The sequence below is a fragment of the Gouania willdenowi genome, chromosome 13, assembly GCF_900634775.1.
Source record: "Gouania willdenowi chromosome 13, fGouWil2.1, whole genome shotgun sequence".
NCBI lineage: Eukaryota > Metazoa > Chordata > Actinopteri > Blenniiformes > Gobiesocidae > Gouania > Gouania willdenowi.
In genome coordinates this window covers 14774425-14794432 of record NC_041056.1, presented here as the reverse complement: position 1 = coordinate 14794432, position 20008 = coordinate 14774425, and the positions used below count along the sequence as shown (strand labels likewise).

Sequence of the window (20008 nt, the reverse complement as noted above, 5' to 3'; positions counted from 1 at the left end):
AACTCAGATACTAATCTGTCAACTAGGCCAAATTAATTACAATCAGGGAAACGTCTGTGAATTTTTTTTTATTTTTAAGAGTTTGATTGATCTGCTGACTCACAATTTATTAGAAATGTGCAGGAATTATTAAAAAAAAAAAAGTGTGTATGGAAAAAGATGCAAATGTAGAATTTTTCTTAAATTGATTGTTATATTATTTTTTTTAAAAATAAATTCAAATGTTTTTTTAGTGACTGAAAATATAAATATTGTGTTTTTATAATCTTTTTTTGTTAAAGAAAAAAAAAATTAATTTTTAAAAATTCAGCTCTAAAACTAAAAAAAAACATACTATGTGAATTTACCATATTACTCTTTGTATATTTTATCACCAGTAATTTATATTTAAATTGTAATTACGTTGTGCTTTATTTTGGTCGTTGTCCAAATTTTTTTTTTTTTTTTTTTTTTTTTAAATGATCCTATCGTAGTTGTGGTCAACAGCGACCCCTGCTGACCTGTGGAACACCTGCAGGCCTCAGTGAGACGTGTCCCTGCTTGAACGCATAGATGGAGGCCGCAGAAAGCACTGGAAGAGAAAACATGGAAGAGAACCCATTTGAGCCCTACATGGAAACCCTCCGACAGCAGCTGGAGGACCAGGACCCGGTGTTTCTGATCGGGATCATCGTGGCTTTGGCAGTAGTTGTTATTACATGTGGTAAGAACAGAAACCGGCCGAGCTTTTAGAGGTAGCCTACAATGTTAGCATTAGCTTAGCATGATAAACCTCTTCGTGCAGGTAGCATTAGCTCAGTAGCTAACAGCGCATAGTACCGTTATAGGTCATAGCAGGATATTTTACTGCCACTAATGTAGGCTGTGGAGGGACGGGCTGCTATATTTTGTGCTACTGGTGTGATATTCGTGGTCAAATTGTGTTACTTTTCCCTGCTATTTGTAGAAATATTTCCCAGACTTACTAAGAACTAAGCTCGAGCTAACATATGTCAGTTTATTGCTGCTCTGACTTACTCATAAGTGAATTATTAACTATTTAGTTGTGCAGGAACGGTTTTATTTGTTGACATTTTCACCAATTATTAAAGCAATATTTTAATTATATTGGCTCCAAAGGGTAATACTATTCATGTAAAACATTATTACATTTAATTAATGATTTTAAATAATTTGATTTGCAAGGTATGCTGATGCAAAGCCATTAAAAGTTGTATTAGGTATTGCTGCTCTCCCAGGTTTGGAAGGAAATACATATTTTTTTAGTTTTTGAATTTATTTATGTATTTAGGAAACTATAAAATGTGCAGATTTTACATTTGCATCTTTCCTCTGAAGCTCCATTTAATGACACGTGCATCAGAAAAATACACAGGGCCAGAGATTTGTCGTTTATACGATAATTTTCCCAATCTATTTAGCCTACTTTAAAAGAACAACAACAGCACAGTGTTATAAACCCTGAAATTGATGTTTAATTTATTAATCAGTCTTAACTGAGATTTGATAAGTTAATATCTCTATTACAATAAATTCTGGTGAGAGGGAACACAGCTCACCAAGTCAAATTCCTCATGTGTATAACATACATTACATGATTATTAAAGTTGATTCTGATGGTATTTGTCCATTCTTAGTTGTTATGATTCTATCTGTTTATCAACTTATGTGTATCTGTCCTAGACTAGCTGTCTAATAAGGTAAACAAATGATTTGGTACAATTTATCATATGCTGACACAAGTTACTTACCTTTTAGCTTTGGATAGCATGTTATCATATGTAGGACAAAAGTTTCAGATATTTTTGGGAACTTTAAATCTTCCAATATTGTTTACTTTCTCACAGAAAAGAGATGGAATTTTCCACACATTATTGATCACAATTAAAGTATCATTTGACAACTACTACTAAATGATTATTTGTATATTAAGCTATTTTATTTTTTTTCCCCCCTTTGTGTTTGTAGTGTTTCTGAAGTACTTTCTCACTAGTAAGACTGTGTGCAGTGCCGTGCTGCTGGTCGGACTGTGTGACTCTGGGAAAACTCTCCTTTTCAGCCGCGTAAGCCACAGAAGCCGTTTGTCAGTCGATGCTCAGCTTTGTGTTTAATTATATGACATAACATCATGCGATTTATCTTTTTTACAGCTGCTATCGGGAAACTATAAGCGAACACAAACCTCCATAACGGACAGCAGTGCTCCGTACAAAGCCAAAAATGACAAGGTGAGCAACAAACTACTGTATATTAACCCATTTCCACCTCATATACACATTTGTTTCGTTTCGTCATCTTTCCCGATTTAGATGAAGTTACTGGCTTTTAAACTTCCCAAAATCATACCAAACATAGGGTTAATAGACGCGTATATCCTTCAGATGACTTACATAAGGCGGAGGGATTACGCTGAAATCACGCCAGAGATTTAATATGTGCTTTCATGGCTTCCTTAACCATCCATTCTACGGGAAAAACTTGACAGCCAACCAGTGAATCACCCTTTTGGTGTGCATGAAATCCCGCGCTGCCGTGTAAAATTACCACCACCAGGTAAACTCGTCACCAACTGAACTAATACACCACCAGCTAAACCAGTCTTTGTACCAGTGGGCGTGCACTGTAGCTGTTCATACTCAACGTTCTTGAAGCCAAAATACAGCGCTTAGGGGTGCTTCCATCTTGCAAATTTGACGTCATTTGGAGCCAGTCTGCGCAGTAGGGGTCCTGTGGGAGGAGCCCTGGTTACAAGCCCCGCCCATTAAGTTTAATGGCTTTCCTTCACGACCCAACTGCTTATGCTATTCACAAAGAGAGCTACGCAAGATCCGCGGCTGTCAATCATCATCATATATGATGTCAAATCTCATTTTTCAACCTCTAATAACTTATTTAAAACAAACTTCACAGAAAAATTAGCAATTAAACACAATATAGGGTGATAATAACTAATGATCACAGCAGAATTTAGGTTTGTCTCGCCCATTCTTTTTACAGTCTCTGCTTTGTACCAGTGCCAGATCTTGACTGCAGTCATAATAAAAAACACCCTTGCTCTACATGTAGTTTCAGTTACAGGTTAACATGATCTCTAGTCGAACCGTAACACCTCGTGTGAGATTTTGAACATTCAATTACCTGTTTTCTGGGGGAAAATGGCATATAAATGTGTGATATTGTCCCAAACTATGCACCTGAGGCATTTTCCCATCATGTTGGGGCCTGATTTTAAACAAAAAGAGGAAAAACCCACCTTAGATTTCATTCTCTGTTTGAGAACTTCAATTATTTTGTTTTCTGTCCGTTTCCCGCGATCAGAAGCCCTACATCAGAAACACACACACGCAGCGTAATTCTCATTTTCCACACTAATTTCAAGACGATATCTAATTAAAATGAAACTTATTGACAACAGATCACGATGCAAATTGCTCCGACTTGTTGGTACTCCCGAGAGGCCAAACAGCAGCTCAACACAACACCATCCTTTCGGACTGTAGAAAGCATGAGTTAATGTTGTCTTGGTGTGTTTGATATATTTACATGATTGTGACTGATATCAAAGTGTGTGATGAAGCTTAAGTTTTTGAGTCATTATAACGGTCCAGTTGTTCTCTGCACACTCAGGGCAGCACCTGGACTCTGATAGACCTACCTGGACACGACAGCCTCCGTCCTCAGTACCTGGAAAAGTTCAAGTCTGCAGCCAGGTGAGTGTGTGTCAATGGAACCCGTGTGTGTTTCATCATATCAGTGACTCACCATTTTTCGTCTTTGTTTTCAAGTGATGAATTAACTTTATAATCATGCACGTCTCCCATTATCTCTTATTTACAGAGCTATAGTGTTTGTGGTGGACAGCGCTATCTTCCAGAAAGAAGTACGAGACGTGGCTGAGTTTCTCTACGTCTTGTTGACGGACACTGTGATTTGCAGAAACACCCCGTTGCTCCTTGTTGCCTGCAACAAACAAGGTGGGGCACATTTGTCCTATTCATGGGACTCCATGTCACTGCAGATGATCAACCACTGTTGTTTAATTGTCTTACAGACATCACCATGGCAAAATCTGCTAAACTGATTCAGCAGCAGCTGGAAAAGGAACTGTAAGGGTCTCTTATGTTATAAATAATACATTTAGATTTTCCATTTCCAGTGGTGGTGTTTAATCTTTACTAAGAAAACATATTTTCATACATTAAATTATACAATGAATGATGATGTTTTGTCCGTTTCTTGCAGTAACACCCTTAGAGTGACACGCTCGGCTGCCTTGAGCTCCCAGGATGGTTCAGTGGGTGGATCCTTGTTTTTGGGGAAGAAAGGAAAGGACTTTGAGTTCAGTCAGCTGCCCATGAAGGTGGAGTTTGTGGAGTGCAGCGCCCGCGGCAGCAAAGGTGAGGACGGAGCAGCAGATACAGAAAGCCTGGAACTGAGCCTGGCAAAGTTGTAACATCAGTGACCGAAAGGCCTCAAATCTTCAATCAGAACAGCGAAAAAAATCCACCAACAAGACCACATGACCTAAAGGAGTGAAATTATTCAGCCTGTTGCTTTGTTTCATCAGCGGTGAAAGACAATCAAAGTTCAGATGTGCATGCAGCTGTAAAATGATCCGGTTTCTACAGTTAAATGTTTTGATTGGTTGGTTCGGACACTGCAGCTTTAAGACATTTGCAAAAAATATGATTTGTTGTTTTTGATCAGACGAAAACAAATGATTGTTTTAGGAACAAGTCTGTAGGAGGATGGATGATGTGAAATGAGTTTGTTTTGTTTTTTCATCTTGGATTTCTGTGCCTTATAAACATGTGACTCTTCATAGAATGATGTTTCAGTTCATTGTAGCTGTGAAACTTGTTTGTGTTCATCCTGATCCTATAAAAAATAAATACATGTAGGTTTGTTTTGCTTTTTGAGAACATATCGTCTCTATTTGGATGATTTATAGATTGTACTTATTAGAAGAGGAAAAACCTTCCCAGCCGTTACAGGATAGCATTCTTTGATATTGTTTTAAGATATACTGTCTACTATATACGATTAGGATGATTGTTCCCACTTATGTATACTGTACTTCCAAGTTTCCCAAGATGCATTTCAAACCTACGACAACACATTTAATGCTGATATTTTAGGAGTCTTGTCATTGTGCTACTGTCAAACTTCAGGTTCACTTTAAAACAAGAGCTCTTAGTATTTACTAGGCTTTACACGATCAGGATTTTTGGGCCGATCATCAGTGAGTTTAAAAACGATCATATGAAGTTTTTTTTTCATTATATTTAATTTCCAAGTTGATCATATGTTTTTAGGTAACAACCAAATTCCTTTGATACTATAAAGATTCATGGAAAATCAAACGGTGCCATGTTTCAGGACCTAAATGCATCCTTGTGATTGTGGGAGAGGAAGAGTTGGCTATTTCCACGCAGGACCCGAACACAACATTGCATGTATAGTACAAGAGCGTCATGGCTCCACTTTTAAAAATGCGATGCAGACCGTGCATTTGCAGGTGTAAATGTGAGTTAAACCATTTAATTTAGTCCCTGAACAGCTGTCGACTACAAAAGAGTTGGAGATGAAGCTGTGGAGGCAGACCACACTGGAACAACGTGAAGTCAGCATTAGCATTAGGAGCAAAGACATATTTCCTGACTGTGGCATTGCAAAACCTGCTGTTGCTTATTGTCCGTATTCACAGATGCGGCGAAGCATGCACATGCACACACTTCTGTGTCAACTATCACCCCGAAACGGACTTAAATGTCCGCTATGAAAGCAAAGTAAACGGGAGCACATCTAGGACTTTCCATTTTAACATGCTCAGGCTGATTAAACAAAACAAAGCACGCACACACACAGGCGCTAACAGCAGACACTGCCTCCACTTTCAGAGCCGGTAGACTGGGGAAGAAGTCCAGCCCTCAGCCGCTCTGCTCCAACCGAGAGACATTTTTCCTTTGTGCACGGATGCGAGTGAAATACTATAGATAGAGCCGTGTAAATGAGATGATAAAACAATGCAATAGGAGCATCTACAGAAAGTTTCATCACGACAATGACATCATTGATTGGATCTGCAAATAAAGACATTACTCCCGATCCCATTAATTGTATAAAATGCAAAATATCGGCCGATCCGATATAGCTGATCAGATCGAGGTAAAGCCTACTATTTATAAAAGCGTTAAAAACTAATGGAAAACAAGAGATTTTATTTTGAAATGTGGATGTTTGATTTTTAGCTTGAAGCCTGTCCCAGGACGATTTTACATTCTGATCGCAATGCATCATAAGACGGTTGAGTATGTCCCAATATAGTATACATCCAGGTATTTCTCGCATACTATCTAATGTGAACGCACTCATTTTGACGTCAGACGTCAGCCATGGATTTCTTGGTTGTATAAAGTTTGAATCAAAACAAAAACAACATAACAGGTGATGGTTGAGGCAGAAGAAGCCAAATAATGTCCAAACACATCCATGTAAAAAAGAACCACACATGATTGTCTATTTATTTTGTTAAATACTTTAAAAAAAACTTGCACATTAAGAACAGAAATGTGATGTTTAATAGCTGTTGCAATTAGCTGCCCTGTGTTTTATGTCCACACTAAAACAACAGCAAACTGCTTTCATACCGTAGCCTTGTACAAAAGAGTGATCACAGGTTTGTAAATGAAGATCCATCCACTCAATAAGAAAGAAGTGTTAGTTTACTGTTTAGTCAGAGGGTAAACAGTCAGAGTAGAACTCTGATCAGCAACAATCACGCTGGGTTCTCCTTCCAACACAGTCGGGCACAGCCAGTTCACTTTGTCTCCATGGTTGAAGCTCAGTTTAGGCCCAAACTTCTCCTCTTCACCTCCTTCTGCTCCATCACCTCCCTCACTCTCAACTGTCTCTGAGACTTTTGATTTGTTATGGTTCTTCTCCTTTCTCTTCACCTTGCTCTTCCTACAGTTTGGTGCTGTAGCTTTTCCTTCCGGCGCCACCACCGGGTGCTTACTGAGGTCCCACAGGGCCACTTTGCTGTCGTTCCCCCCACTGACCAGCCAGTAAGGATGGGAAAGAAAACTAAGGAAGTGGGCTTGAGAAGCCCCCTGACTGTGTGCTTTGAACGCTGCCTGCTGCTCCAGCTTAGAGCCGCTGCCGACCCGCATCAGATGTACGCGGCCGTCCTCTGCTGCGCAACCAAAAATGTTCCCACAGCTGGCCACAGACACACAGTGGGCCAGAGGTGGGTTGAAAAGCTGACCTGGACGCTGCTGCTGCTGCTGCTGCTGGTCGTCCTGTTCCTCGGCCACATCCTGGAGGTTGAGCATCCAGAGTGGGCGTGTCTTCTGCAACCCCCACAGCATCACCTGGACCAACAAGAAAGAAGACATGAGACGCTGTAGATCAGGGGCATCAAACTCATTTTAGTTTAGGGGCCAAATAAAGAGCAGTTTGATCTCAAGGAAAATGAGTAATTTCAACATTATTGTGCCATAGTTTAAACTTCTACAAAGACAAAATACAAAAGATGTCAGAAACTGACCACATTTAAGCAATACGTGATAGATATCAGTCCCAACATGATATTCACTTTGAATTTTTTAGATTTTGTGACCAATATCTCTTTAATTAAGGGAAACGTGTCTTAATTTGAGGAAAATTGAAGGGATTTTGAAATATTTTTTAGTTTAAGCACCAGGAAAACAGTGAGCTCCTGCAAATAATGTTGAGTTTCATTTACACAATAATTCATATTTTCTCTGATATTTTTACTTTCTCCTGCGGGCCAAGTTAGATGCTCCAAAAGACCGGCTTTTGCCCCCGGGCCATGAGTTTGACACATGATCTAGCACAGAGGTGGGCAACTTTTATCACAGCAGGGCCACAAAAAAGTCATTTTCTGATCTGAGGGCCACATTATCATCATTCATGTGAACATTTAGAATAATGAGCAATCTGAGCATTAATACAGAGAACAACAATAAGTTTGTTTTGTCATTTCATGTGTTTTTGGTGTAATATATTTACATTTTTTGTGGTCATTTTGTGTAATTTTTGTCTCAATTTGTGCTTTCTGTTGTTGTCTTGTGTGTTTGTACTGTCGTTTTGTGTGTTTTTGAAGCCATTTAGCGTATTTCCCTCTTATTTCATTTTTTTTTTTGTTGTGTGTGTTATGAACCCATTTGAGTATCTTTGTCGTTTTGTGATTTTGGAGATTTTCTTTGTGTATTCATTTTCTGTGTGTTTGTATCGTCATTTCATAATTTTTCTGAAATAAAGCTAAATATTAGGGGTGTCCTGATCCGATATTGACATTGGTCTGATATCAGCCAGAAAACGAATATCGGATTATATCGGACTGCATCTAAAATCACCGATATAATTATTATCTTTTCAATATCTTCCATTTTATTTTTTAATTTATTTTATTCAATCGTAGAATATTCTTATTCTAAAAGGTTAATTATATGTAATCCATTGGTTTATAATAAATGGGTCTGTTTTTTTAATAATCAAGACTTTTCTAACATTCCACACTACAAAAAGAGTAATAAAAGTACGTATGATTCGTGTTATCGTATTAGATCGATACCGGTATCGGCTAATACCCAAGGCTGCAATATTGGTATCATATCGGAAGTGAAAAAGTTGTATCGGGACATCCCTACTACTTATCTATCCAAGTCTAAAATCAGTTGGCGTATGTGCTGTTATACCTCCATAAATGTATAATAAATAGCGAAAAACACTACTTTTGACTGTTAAAGGATAAAACACTTGATGGTATTTCCCTACCTGCATGTCCAGTCCTACTGACACCAGGTTATTGGGTCTATGAGGCCTGAAAGCCACAGATGAGCAGATGTTGGTGTGTCTGCGTAGCGTCCTGCACACTTTTCCTCCTGGAAGCTCCAGCACTCTCACAGCCCCAGAGTCATCAGCCACCGCCAGCGCCGCACCCGTCTCATTCAGAGCCAACGCGTTGATCTCTTCCTCGCCTGCACCCTGAAACTCTTCCAGGGGCCTCTGGAGGTTCCTGGGGTCAAGAACTCCCACCACGTCACCATGAGACACGTACAGCTTGGTCGGCGCCGTGGGCGAGAATACGACGCTCGTGACGTCGTCCTCACCAGGAAGTGTGAGACGGCTGATTATTTCTCCTTTCTGGCTCCACACCGTCACCTCTCCACCTTCAGAGCCAGAAGCAAGAAGTCCATCTGATCCTGAAGATGCTGCCACACACAGGATGGAGGAGGAGTGTCCCTCAGACCACCGCATGGCCATACTGACACTGAACACAACATAACAAAAAATATTTATTTTATTTTTATTGTTTTTTTTTTTTGTTTCTTGACCTATTTAATGAATATACACTGTATATAAATAAATGCAGTGCACTTTTGATGACATTTGCCTGTTACAATCATTTCTTTTGTTAATTGTTTGTTGTAATTTGTATTATTTTAGGGTGACATTTGAACATTCTGTCCAGGGACTACAGATGAAAAATAGACTTCTGGCTAAATCTGGTACATTTTCTGTTAATGTTAATATACACTGTCCCTGCTAAATAAACCAATAAATAAATAAATAATATAAAATAAGTTATTATTGCAATAAAATAATAATGCTTCTTGAAAACATTTGATGCAGTTCCTTGTGAAGTACAGTATAAATTAAGGGACATCAATGCAAACATACACATGAAAAAATCCTAGCACAAATTATTCTTGATTCACTTGAATCAATTTTGATTTATAGTTTCTACAGTTTTATATTTTTGAACTATTATCTATGTTGACATTCATTTTTGTTTCTTACTTATTTTTCTTATTTGTTTGTCATTTATTTTTGCTTTTTTTTTATTGTGTTGCTGTAACAATTGAATTTCCCTCCTGTGGATGAATAAAGGTCTATGATAGTGTTTTTCAACCTTGGGGTGGGGACCCCTGGATTTTAAATGGGATCACCTGAAAGGTCTAGTAATGGATAAAAAAATTATTATTTTTCATCAAAAAAAAAAATCACTCTTAAACAACTGTATTCTATACTTTCACTTTGTCAAACATAATTGTAGTTATTATTGTCATTATTATTATTATTATTATTATTATAAAATACAGTTTATGTCATGCAGTATAACAAACATGATCAAAAAGTCATTCTAGAAAACAATCCTTGATATGAAAATGCGGTCACGATCTAAAAAAGGTTGGAAACCACTGGTTTATTCTATTTTAAGAGAAATAGAGAAGCTGCTGGTCACCAAAATATAAATCAAAGCACTGGTTTTAGGGGAATCACTAAGAAGGAAAAATAATTACATTAATTCAGACACCGAGTGACCCTAAAAGGGTTTTTGGAATATTAAGAGAAGACAAAACTCACAAAATCTAACTAAGGTTTCACTGAAACAAATGACTTTGAGTCTCAACCTCATTGTTATAAAATACAGTAACTGTAAACATTTTATTAGCATTAATAGCTCTTTATCAAATATTTATGTAATGTAATCATTGGACAAAATATGTTTAACTGGAGGCCCTACCTAAATAAAACTCCGTAAATGCTGATACTACAGCACACCTCTAAATGTGAAGTACAAAAAAAAAAAAAAAAAGATAGTTATATTTGCTACTGCCTAATGTTGTCATGTCAGGGAGCAAAACCTCTGCTTTTCCAACACCTTAGTGAAGAATTTCGGCTGTTTTGGAGATTAATAACAGATTGTTATCACAGAAGTAAACAGCGCAGCTTTGCTAACACTTTAGCTTCATCACGAGACCGTGATGATGATGATGATGATGATGATGACAGCTAACGGACAGACAACAACAACAACAACAACAACAGCCTGGGAGTAAACAACCCGAACAAAATGCATTTAAATGAACACAACCATGTAAATTAAACTCAATCAAAAACGACTTTACCTTCACAACCGCCGAGTGAACTTTTAGTAGGTTTCCATGTGGATTACTGTCGATTAATGATGACGTCATTAAAAGCGGGTATGGTGGGCGCGGTTTAGCCAGGAGTTGAATAATAAAAATCAATCTATGTCCCTTTAATTGCAAGCTGGTCTGTTTTTCGTGTTTAAAAAAAAAAAAAAAACTGATTAAAACGTTATTTAATATTACAAACATACAGTACAAACATAAAAATTAGTAAAACCAGTTCATAATTTATACTGCAAGCAGCAACAAGGTTCACAATTTTAAAGGCAAAAATAATAAAGATAATTGACAGACAGTAATAGTAAAAAGAAAAGCCCTTGTGTGGCACACCTCACAATGATATTCCTTGCAAAATTAGAATTATTACTAATATTTATGACAGCTTATGTGTTAAATTCTTCTCCATATGGGTCATCAATCGCTAATGTACATTTTTTATTTGTAATTAACTTTAGAAACTTAAAATAACAATAACTGAGTTTTGAAATGTACATTTATTGATGCGAAACTTCTCTAAGAAAATATAGTGATTAATAATAATAGTAGATAGTTTCTTTTCATTTAATTCAAAATAGTTAATCATTTTCTTCCCTTCCATGTTGATGTCACGAGTTGTTTTGTGCAGAATATAGTTGTCAAATCATTTCCAATATGTACTACTAATATAATAGCAAACATAAAACACTCAGCACATACACCACAGATCTCAATCCTACATTTGTTTATCGTCTAGTTCTGTATTTAAAAAGTATTGAAACACATTATCAATGATTTAAAACATATCAGTTGAGATTTCACATGTAGACCAGATCTAGAACCACAAACCAATAACAGTTTGCTCCAAATCCAGAGATATTAGCAGGAATGATAAGAGGGAGAACATGGAGTAAATGTACTGAGATTAAAGCATGTGGATTAAACAAAGTAACATGGTCAACTTTTATCACAGCAGGACACACACACATGTGATTGTCTGATCTGAGCCACATTATCAATATTCATGTCAGCATTTTGAATAATGACCAATCTGAGCATTAACACAGGAAAGAACAAAGATGAGATTGAGTGTTTTTTGAGTCATTTTTGTTGTCATGTTGTGGTCATTTTTTGTGTTTTTGGAGTCATTTTGTGTATTTTTGTTGCCCTGTGTAATTACATGTCATTTATATGTATTTTGTGGTCCATTTATTTATTTTTCTGTCGTTTTGTTTGATTTTGGAGTCATTTTTTTTTTTCAATGTATTTTTGTTGTCCTTTTGTGTAATTTCATGTAATATAGTTTTTTTTTTTTGTGTGTGTGTGTGTTTTGGATGAATTACTTTGTATTTTGATGTCATTTTGTGTGTTTGGGGGCCGCAAAATGTTAGACCGAGCGCCACATGTGGCCCCTGGGCCACCAGTTGCCCATATCTGGAGTAGCACAGCTGCCTACCTACCAACTATAGGTCTACTGTATATTTCTGTTAAAGGTTCTCAACATTGGGGTTGGCAGCCAACATTGGGTCGCACACCCCTCAGCGGGTCGCAGACAAAAAGCAACAAAAAATCTTTCTTTTCTGTTATTTTTTCTCTCTTATGACTTCTCCCCTCTGACCTCTAAGCTGAAGTTCACTTTTAAAAACTAATAATAAAAGTTAGATTGTGTATTGACTGTATCGTGCACTTTTTCATCAATTTATATGGTTGGTTTGGTTTGATATGAAAAAAAAAACTTGAATTTTTCTTTAATTCATTTTTTTTAATGTTATAACTGGAGAATCACTATAATGTTTATTTAAGTACAAGCAGGTTATTTTTTTATTAATTATGCTGAGGTTGGGATATCACAATTTGCACTAATTCATGAATTTTTATGTTTTTGAAACATTTTTTGATGAAAGTGTGAATTCAGGCCACAGAGGAAGCAAAGCATAAAGCTATTGTTTAGTCAGCCATCACTTCTACAATGACCGTCCTCTGCTCTTTCATCCAAAGCTGCAGATCTGATGAGTGTGAGCCATTTCTGGGTCAGTGAACACCAAACCCTGCCCCTGCTGCTCTGAAAGGGCCACAAACACGCGAGGCCACAGCATTCATACATTCACCTCAGCAAAAACACTGACCACTTGCTACAGACACACTGACAGAGCAGCAGAGCTTCGTTCATGTGAGTACCTGCAATCCTTTATGGGTTTTCTGCTCATAAATCCACTGCCGTTCGGTTGTTTTTTTGAGGATTTGGAAGAAAAAGTTGTTTTAAAGTGAGAATGATTCTCTTTCTCAGCCATGATGAAAATGGAGCCTGTGTTTGGCTTTTGTGAGCTATGATGGTTTATGATAACTACACTCTAAATACTCCTCATAATATTTGGATGTTTTCTGCGACAGAATAAACATTAGCAACAGTTTGACTATTGTATGCTGAAATGTGACGAGACACACAGTTTTAAATAAAACAAACAACGGCAACGGAGAGAGATGGATAAATACTGTAAATCAGGGGTGTCAAACTCATTTTAGTTCAGGGGCCAAACACGGACCAGTTCCATCACAAGTGGGCCACGGGAAAACAAGCAATTTCAACATTAATGTTATAAATTAGACATGTAGTATATAAGGTATCAACAATATCAAAGCAATTAGTGGCAGATACTTAAATGTCCTTTGATTTATTTATTTTTTGACCAAATTTTACTTAATTTGAGGAGATTTTGTGGAATAATTTGAGAAAAAGTTAGTTCTTTCAACAACAATTTACAACTGAATTATTTGGTCATTTACACAATGATTTGTGTTTTCTCTGTCATTTTCACTTTCTCCTGCAGGCCGAATCAGATGCTCAAATGGGCCGAATTTGGCCCCCGGGCCTTGAGTTTGACACATATGTTGTAGATGATTAGATGTTTAAAAGGTAGAGAAACAAATAATCCCCTGTGTTATTTAATTTATTGTGTTTTCCCCAAAAATTGATTAAAATGAGCTAATTTTGATAATGAAGCCTCACTTTTAATTCTAGTCTGCTATCCAAAATGTTTTAAGAATATCAAGGTGTAATTTTTGCTCTAAAGTGACAGAAAACCACCCAAAAAGGTCAATTGAAAGGAATAAGATATCTAAATTTGTAATTTCTGATTATCTGACGTCTACAGGTGAGCGTGCTGAGGAGGTTTGGACTCTCCTCATTGCCCTGAGAATATGAGGTCGTCCCACTTCCCAGCGAGGTCTGTACTGTTCCGGAAAGAGCCGAATGGAGTGACGTACAGAGTCCCAGCGTTGATCTACCTGTCCAGCTCCAAACGTCTCCTGGCCTTCTGTGAGGAGAGGCTCAGTCCTGCTGACTCTCAGGCTCACCTGCTGGTCATGAGGAAAGGAATCTTCCACCGGAACTACGTGGAGGTACCTCACAATCACAAACAACCCTATATACCAGGGATGGTCAACACTCACAGCGGGGGCCACAAAAATGTGATTATATCTGATCCGAGGGCCACATTATCAACCTTTATGTCAGCATTTAGAATAATGACCAATCTGAGCATTAATACAAGGGGCAATGAAAGATTTTTTTTGTCTTTGTTTGGGATTTTGTCAGTTTTTGTCTCATTATGTGTGTGTTTTATTGTGTTCTTGCTGTAAATTTGTCTATTTTTCTGTCATTTTCTGCATTTATTTTGTCGATTTGTGCAGTTTTAGGGTCACTTTCTGTATTTTTTCATCATTTTGCGTAATTTTGTTGACAGTTTGTGTGTCTTTGGAGCTATTCTGTAATAATGTTGTTGTTTTTTTGTTTTCGTGGTCGTTTTATTTAAGCAGTTGTTTTTGTCGTCTTTTGTGTTTTATGAGTCATTTTGTGCATTTTGCTGTCAATGTGTGTGTTTTGGGAGTTATTTTGTGTATTTCGTTGGGCTTTATCTTCCTTCCAACTTCTTGATATACAATTTTTGGGAATTTGTTTTGGGGGCCGTACAGAAGTAGACCACCACACATTTGGCCCCCGGACCGCCAGTTGCCTATGCCTGCAATATACCATTTAGAAGTCAAATCAGAGCTGAGGAGAGTGAGACATCATCTGATTCCTCTTGTGTTTCTGCTGCAGTGGGAGGATATGCATGTTCTCGCCTCTGCTCTTCTGCCGGGCCACCGTTCCATGAACCCGTGTCCAGTGTATGATGAGTTCACTGGGACACTCTTCCTCTTCTTTATCGCTGTGCTGGGCCACACCTCAGAGTCGTACCAGCTAGTGACAGGGAAGAACGTGACCCGCCTCTGTTACATCTGCAGCACAGATGCTGGTGACACCTGGAGTCCTGTCACTGACCTCACTCAGAAGGTCATAGGAGACACCATCAAAGGTCAGGGGTCGTCATATCTTCACTGTTTACAACACTTTAAATTCACTCTTTAAGTTTGCTATGTCACTATAAACCACTGTGTGAGTCATGGATGATCCTTACATTGACAAAAAGTCTCAAAGTGGGTGTTTTTTTAAGCCGTTTTGCCACAGTTACCTTGAAAAAGTCATTTTAGTTACTTTACTGCTTACTTGATTCTAAAAGAAACTATGTTACATTACAAGTTACTTATTAGATACAATCAACAGCTGCCAAAAACATCAACATCAAAATGTCAATGGGTTTTTCCAACACTCACTTAGCATAAATAACATACATAGTAACTCACAGTGATTTGGGTGAATAACTTTAATCTGATTACTGGTTTGGAAGTAGTAATGTTTTAGATTAATCCTTACTGAACAAGTTCGGATGAACTACGGCCGGGCCCACGGAACGTCTCCGCGGCTAATAGCACGTACCATTCAGTCAAATGACTCGGTTCCGCCAAGTAAAAAAAGGTCCCCGAGAGACTCTTGACATCCGCTCAAAGAATATCCATGTCAAATTACAGCCCAATTCAACTAGCATTAACGAAGGAGTAGTCATTTGAAAAATGTGGCCCCCGGGGTCCCCATCGCCCCCGTGGCACATACGGAGTAATGGGCCCCATTCATATATTGGTATGTGTCAATGATTCGGTACAGTCGCAATATTTGACTCACAAATAAATGACAAAACGACTTTAATAAAAGTGGGTGGGGCCCTCGGGCACGTACTCGAATTTTCCGAGGCATAATCATAGTTTACGTTGAATTACCTTTGAAACAATACGTCACACGACAGTTCCCACTAATTTGGAAAATACCGGAAATGGCGGGCGGGTCCCCGGGGCCCATTTCAAAGAACGGGCTCTGAGCGTCTCATCATATTCATCCATAGAGTATTCATACCAAACTGCATTTCGATCTAAAGAGAACTAACGGAGGTGTGGTCATTTGAAAAATGGGGGCCCCCTGGCGCCCCGTGACAGGTACGGGATAATGGGCCCCATTTATATATTGGTATGTGCCAATGATTCAGTACCACCAACTGTCATAGGATTTGACTCCCAAATAAATGAGAAATCCACTTTGGGTTTTTTTCCTTTTGGGATCCCGTGGGGACCCCCTGGGCCCCAAATGGAAAATCGGGCTCCGAGCGTCGATGCGTACACATCCATAGATTACACCTACCAAATTTCAGCTCGATCCGTTAACAAATAACAAAGGAGTAGCCATTTTAACTAGTGTAAGCTCAGTTAACAACATTGATGTTTGTAGGTCAGTTGGAGTTTGTTGCATTGAACTGAAACACTATGAGCATCATTTCCTTCACAAACAAAGGTTGTGTGTTTGCACCTGAGTGTTTTTGAGTGGAGTCCCTCCTATTTAATAAAAAAAAAAGTGTGTTAGTTCTATAGTGGAGTGTAACTTGTTCAGGAAGTATCCCAGCACAAGTTTGGAAGATTGATGGAAAACATTTGAATTAGTATCTGAGATATTATTTTCATCAGCGTCCATATATTTGTTTGTTTGCAGGATTATGTCAAAAGCACATAACGGATTTTGACAAACTTTTAACCAAAGACAGACTTTACACCATGGAAAATTCCATCAAATGTTGGAGGGGATCTGATCACTTTGATTCTGGATCAGTTTAAGAAAAAAATATCCCTATCTCTCATTATTGGTGAATTAAAAAGAAAATAATCATATATCAGTCCCCAATTGACCAATCTTTATTAAATTTAACTCATTTATGTCAGGTAGGTTTCTCAATTACTCCACCAAGTTTCATCTGGATCAGATCCGGGTTGTGCATACGTTTGGACCTTTACTGTTATTAATGGGGATAAACATTTTTTCCAAACCTTTAAAGTGTGAATGGTGATGGTCCTATGACCAGGATCACTGATTCAGATTAATGATAATATCTGACAAAAATGATTGGCGGAGGTTTGCGCTCTCTGGGTTTTAAGTATCTTGCTGTCATTAGACAAATAAATAATAGTTTTGGTGGATTTTCATCTATTTTCCTATTGTTTTCTTCCTGCAGTATGGGCCACCTTTGCCCTCGGACCAGGTCATGGCATCCAACTGAAGTCAGGTCGTCTGATCATACCCGCCTACACCTATCACATCGAATGTAAGGAGTGTTTCGGTCAACTCTGCCAGACAGCCCCTCACGCCTTCTGCTTCCACAGTGACACCCATGGGAGAATCTGGCGTTTTGGCGAGGTGGTGCCAGGGCCGGAGAGCGTAGAGTGTCAGATGGCGTCTGTGGATGAAGAGGATGGGTCTAATGTGCTGTACTGTAACGCACGCAGCCCCCTGGGGTACCGGGTGCAGGCGCTCAGTCTGGACGATGGGGCGGTGTTTCAGGAGGGACAGTTGGTGCATCGGCTGGTGGAGCCTAGAAACGGCTGTCATGGGAGTATTATTGGATTCCCTGCCCCGTTGAACCTCTATCATCGTCTGAAGAGTCCAGTGCAGGAACCTTTGCACTACCACAAACACTGTACGTCCTACGTAGCCAACTCACACCATTCTATACTGACCTCCAACTGCTCCACCACACCCCCCAGCTCCTTGGCACCCCACCATAATGCCTCTCCGGAGTTCCTGACGCCAACATGGGTGGTTTACTCCCACCCGACATCGTCAACTGCTCGCAAAGACATGGGCGTGTTCCTCAGCCTGTTCCCCCGGGACCCACACAGCTGGCACGGCCCTTGGGTGATCTACGAGGGGCCGAGCGCCTACTCTGACCTGGCCTACCTGGAGCTGCCGCCGTCACCTGGAGAACCGCCGGCTGTTGCTTTCGCCTGCCTGTTCGAGTGTGGCACCAAAACAGCCTACGATGAAATCAGCTTCAGTATCTTCACTCTCTACGAGCTTATTAACAATATACCACAGAACCTCCATCTGGGATATGAAGAGGGTGACAGATGTGAAACACAGCAGGACAACGTGTCCGAGGCCTGTTGGGCTCAAAGGTGTGAAACTCAAAAAGATATTTGTGTTAGGAAGAGGAGAAAGAGGAGCAATCTGATGACCATGTGCTCTTTGTGCTAAAGCAGAGGTGTCAAACTCATTTTAGTTCAGGGACCAAATATAGAGCAGTTTGATCTCAAGTGGGCCACAGATTTTATGTGGGAAAACAAGCAATTTCAACATTATTGGGCCCTAGTTTGCACTTCTACGTTTGCATAAAATACAAAATATGTAAGAAACTGCCAATATCTAAGCAATTAGTGATAGATATCAGTCCCAACAGGATCTTCGCTTAAAATTTCTTGGAATTTGTGATCATTTTCTATCTAATTAAGAAAATGTCATAATTTGAGTAAAATGTAAGGATTTTGTAGGAATTTTTGGGTTTTTTCAACTGTTTGACATTAAAAATGACTGCAATCATGCGATATAAGCACCGGGAAAATTGTGAGCCGCTGCAAATATTGAGTTTCATTTACATAATAATTCCTGTTTTCTGTCATCTTTACTTTGTTCTGCGGGCCAAATTGGATGCTCCAAAGGACCGGATATGGCCCTCGGGCCTTGAGTTGGACACGTACGTTAAAGCGTCAATATAACAAACTTGTCTGAACTATGGGCTACACTCTCTATTTTTCTTAGTTTTAATATATTGCTTTGGGTGCATTTTATGGAAGTATCAATGTACACACACTAGTAATTTATAGGACATACACATCCACTACTTACTTACTAATGAATAAGGGTGGGACAATATATATTTTAGATTGGCATGAATTGTCAGTCTTTTTTTTTCTATTTGCAGAGACACTTTTTGCATTTTAAAAATGAAAAATTGGTCCCATTCATGCTATTAACATTTTTATATCTACTTGAATTGAAGTGTTAATCAAATAAAAGCATCCTTATTTTTCAAACTGCATCATTATGTTTTGTTTTTCCCCTTTCCTAAAGTAATTATCTTGTATTGTTACCGTGAGCCCAGTATCGTATGTTGTCCCACCCCTACTATTAACTAAACTGTGCTGTATTGCATTAGGAACCATTGTTAAGTCTCCCAGGGCAACCTGTTTCAGTGTAATCAGATTCTTTTTTAAGGTGTATTTATTTTACACATGATACACAGTAAATCAATGGGATTTTAACAGACACAATAATAAAGCTTATCCCTTTATTATGTTATACGTTCTGACTGTATTTGCTTATTAGGTTTCATACTGGTGTGTTCCTGTGTAAGTAACCAGAGGAATGACACACAATGCATTTCACTGCACAGTGTGAGATGTTAGTCAGGTATGAACCCAGCAGGTCTCTCAGATCTACGGACACAGGTCAGATAGTGGAGCCCAGAGTTCACATTAAACATAGTGATGCTGCTTTTAGTTGTCAGGCTGCAAAAAAGTGGAACAAACTGCCAGCAGAGCTGAAGTCAGCATCAGATGTGAATGTTTTTTAAATCCAAGTTAAAGGAACTTTTTTTCTCTACTGTGTATGATCGAGAGGGGGATTTCTGGTCATGTTGATTATTTTCAATGTTTTTGCTGGTGATTTTAATGTTCTTATTGATTTTTTAGCTGTTGAATGTTTTCTGTTTCACTTTTTGATCATGTAAAGAACATTGAGTGGCCTTGTTTATGAAACGTGCTATACAAATACATTTGCCTTGCCATTCTACGGTGTGACATATCTTTCCAAACAT

At 38.5% G+C, this 20008-nt stretch overlaps 3 protein-coding genes across 3 annotated transcripts; 2 read left to right on the top strand and 1 right to left on the bottom strand.

Moving 5' to 3' along the window:
* The first annotated feature begins 498 nt into the window (after window positions 1-498).
* On the top strand, window positions 499-4911 carry srprb (SRP receptor subunit beta). The gene is made up of 7 exons (XM_028464825.1): window positions 499-703; window positions 1969-2063; window positions 2151-2228; window positions 3628-3710; window positions 3838-3974; window positions 4052-4106; window positions 4243-4911. The coding sequence occupies exons 1-7, from the start codon at window positions 553-555 to the stop codon at window positions 4451-4453; spliced, it is 810 nt and encodes a 269-aa protein (XP_028320626.1). The 5' UTR covers window positions 499-552; the 3' UTR covers window positions 4454-4911.
* A 328-nt stretch (window positions 4912-5239) lies between these two features.
* Window positions 5240-11036, bottom strand: wdr53 (WD repeat domain 53). The gene is made up of 3 exons (XM_028464580.1): window positions 10941-11036; window positions 8803-9298; window positions 5240-7373 (listed from the first exon to the last, which is right to left on the bottom strand). The coding sequence occupies exons 2-3, from the start codon at window positions 9289-9291 to the stop codon at window positions 6726-6728; spliced, it is 1137 nt and encodes a 378-aa protein (XP_028320381.1). The 5' UTR covers window positions 9292-9298; window positions 10941-11036; the 3' UTR covers window positions 5240-6725.
* A 3102-nt stretch (window positions 11037-14138) lies between these two features.
* neu4 (sialidase 4) lies at window positions 14139-18390 on the top strand. Its single transcript, XM_028465038.1, has 3 exons — window positions 14139-14339; window positions 15040-15295; window positions 17372-18390. The coding sequence occupies exons 1-3, from the start codon at window positions 14139-14141 to the stop codon at window positions 18388-18390; spliced, it is 1476 nt and encodes a 491-aa protein (XP_028320839.1).
* Window positions 18391-20008: the final 1618 nt, after the last annotated feature.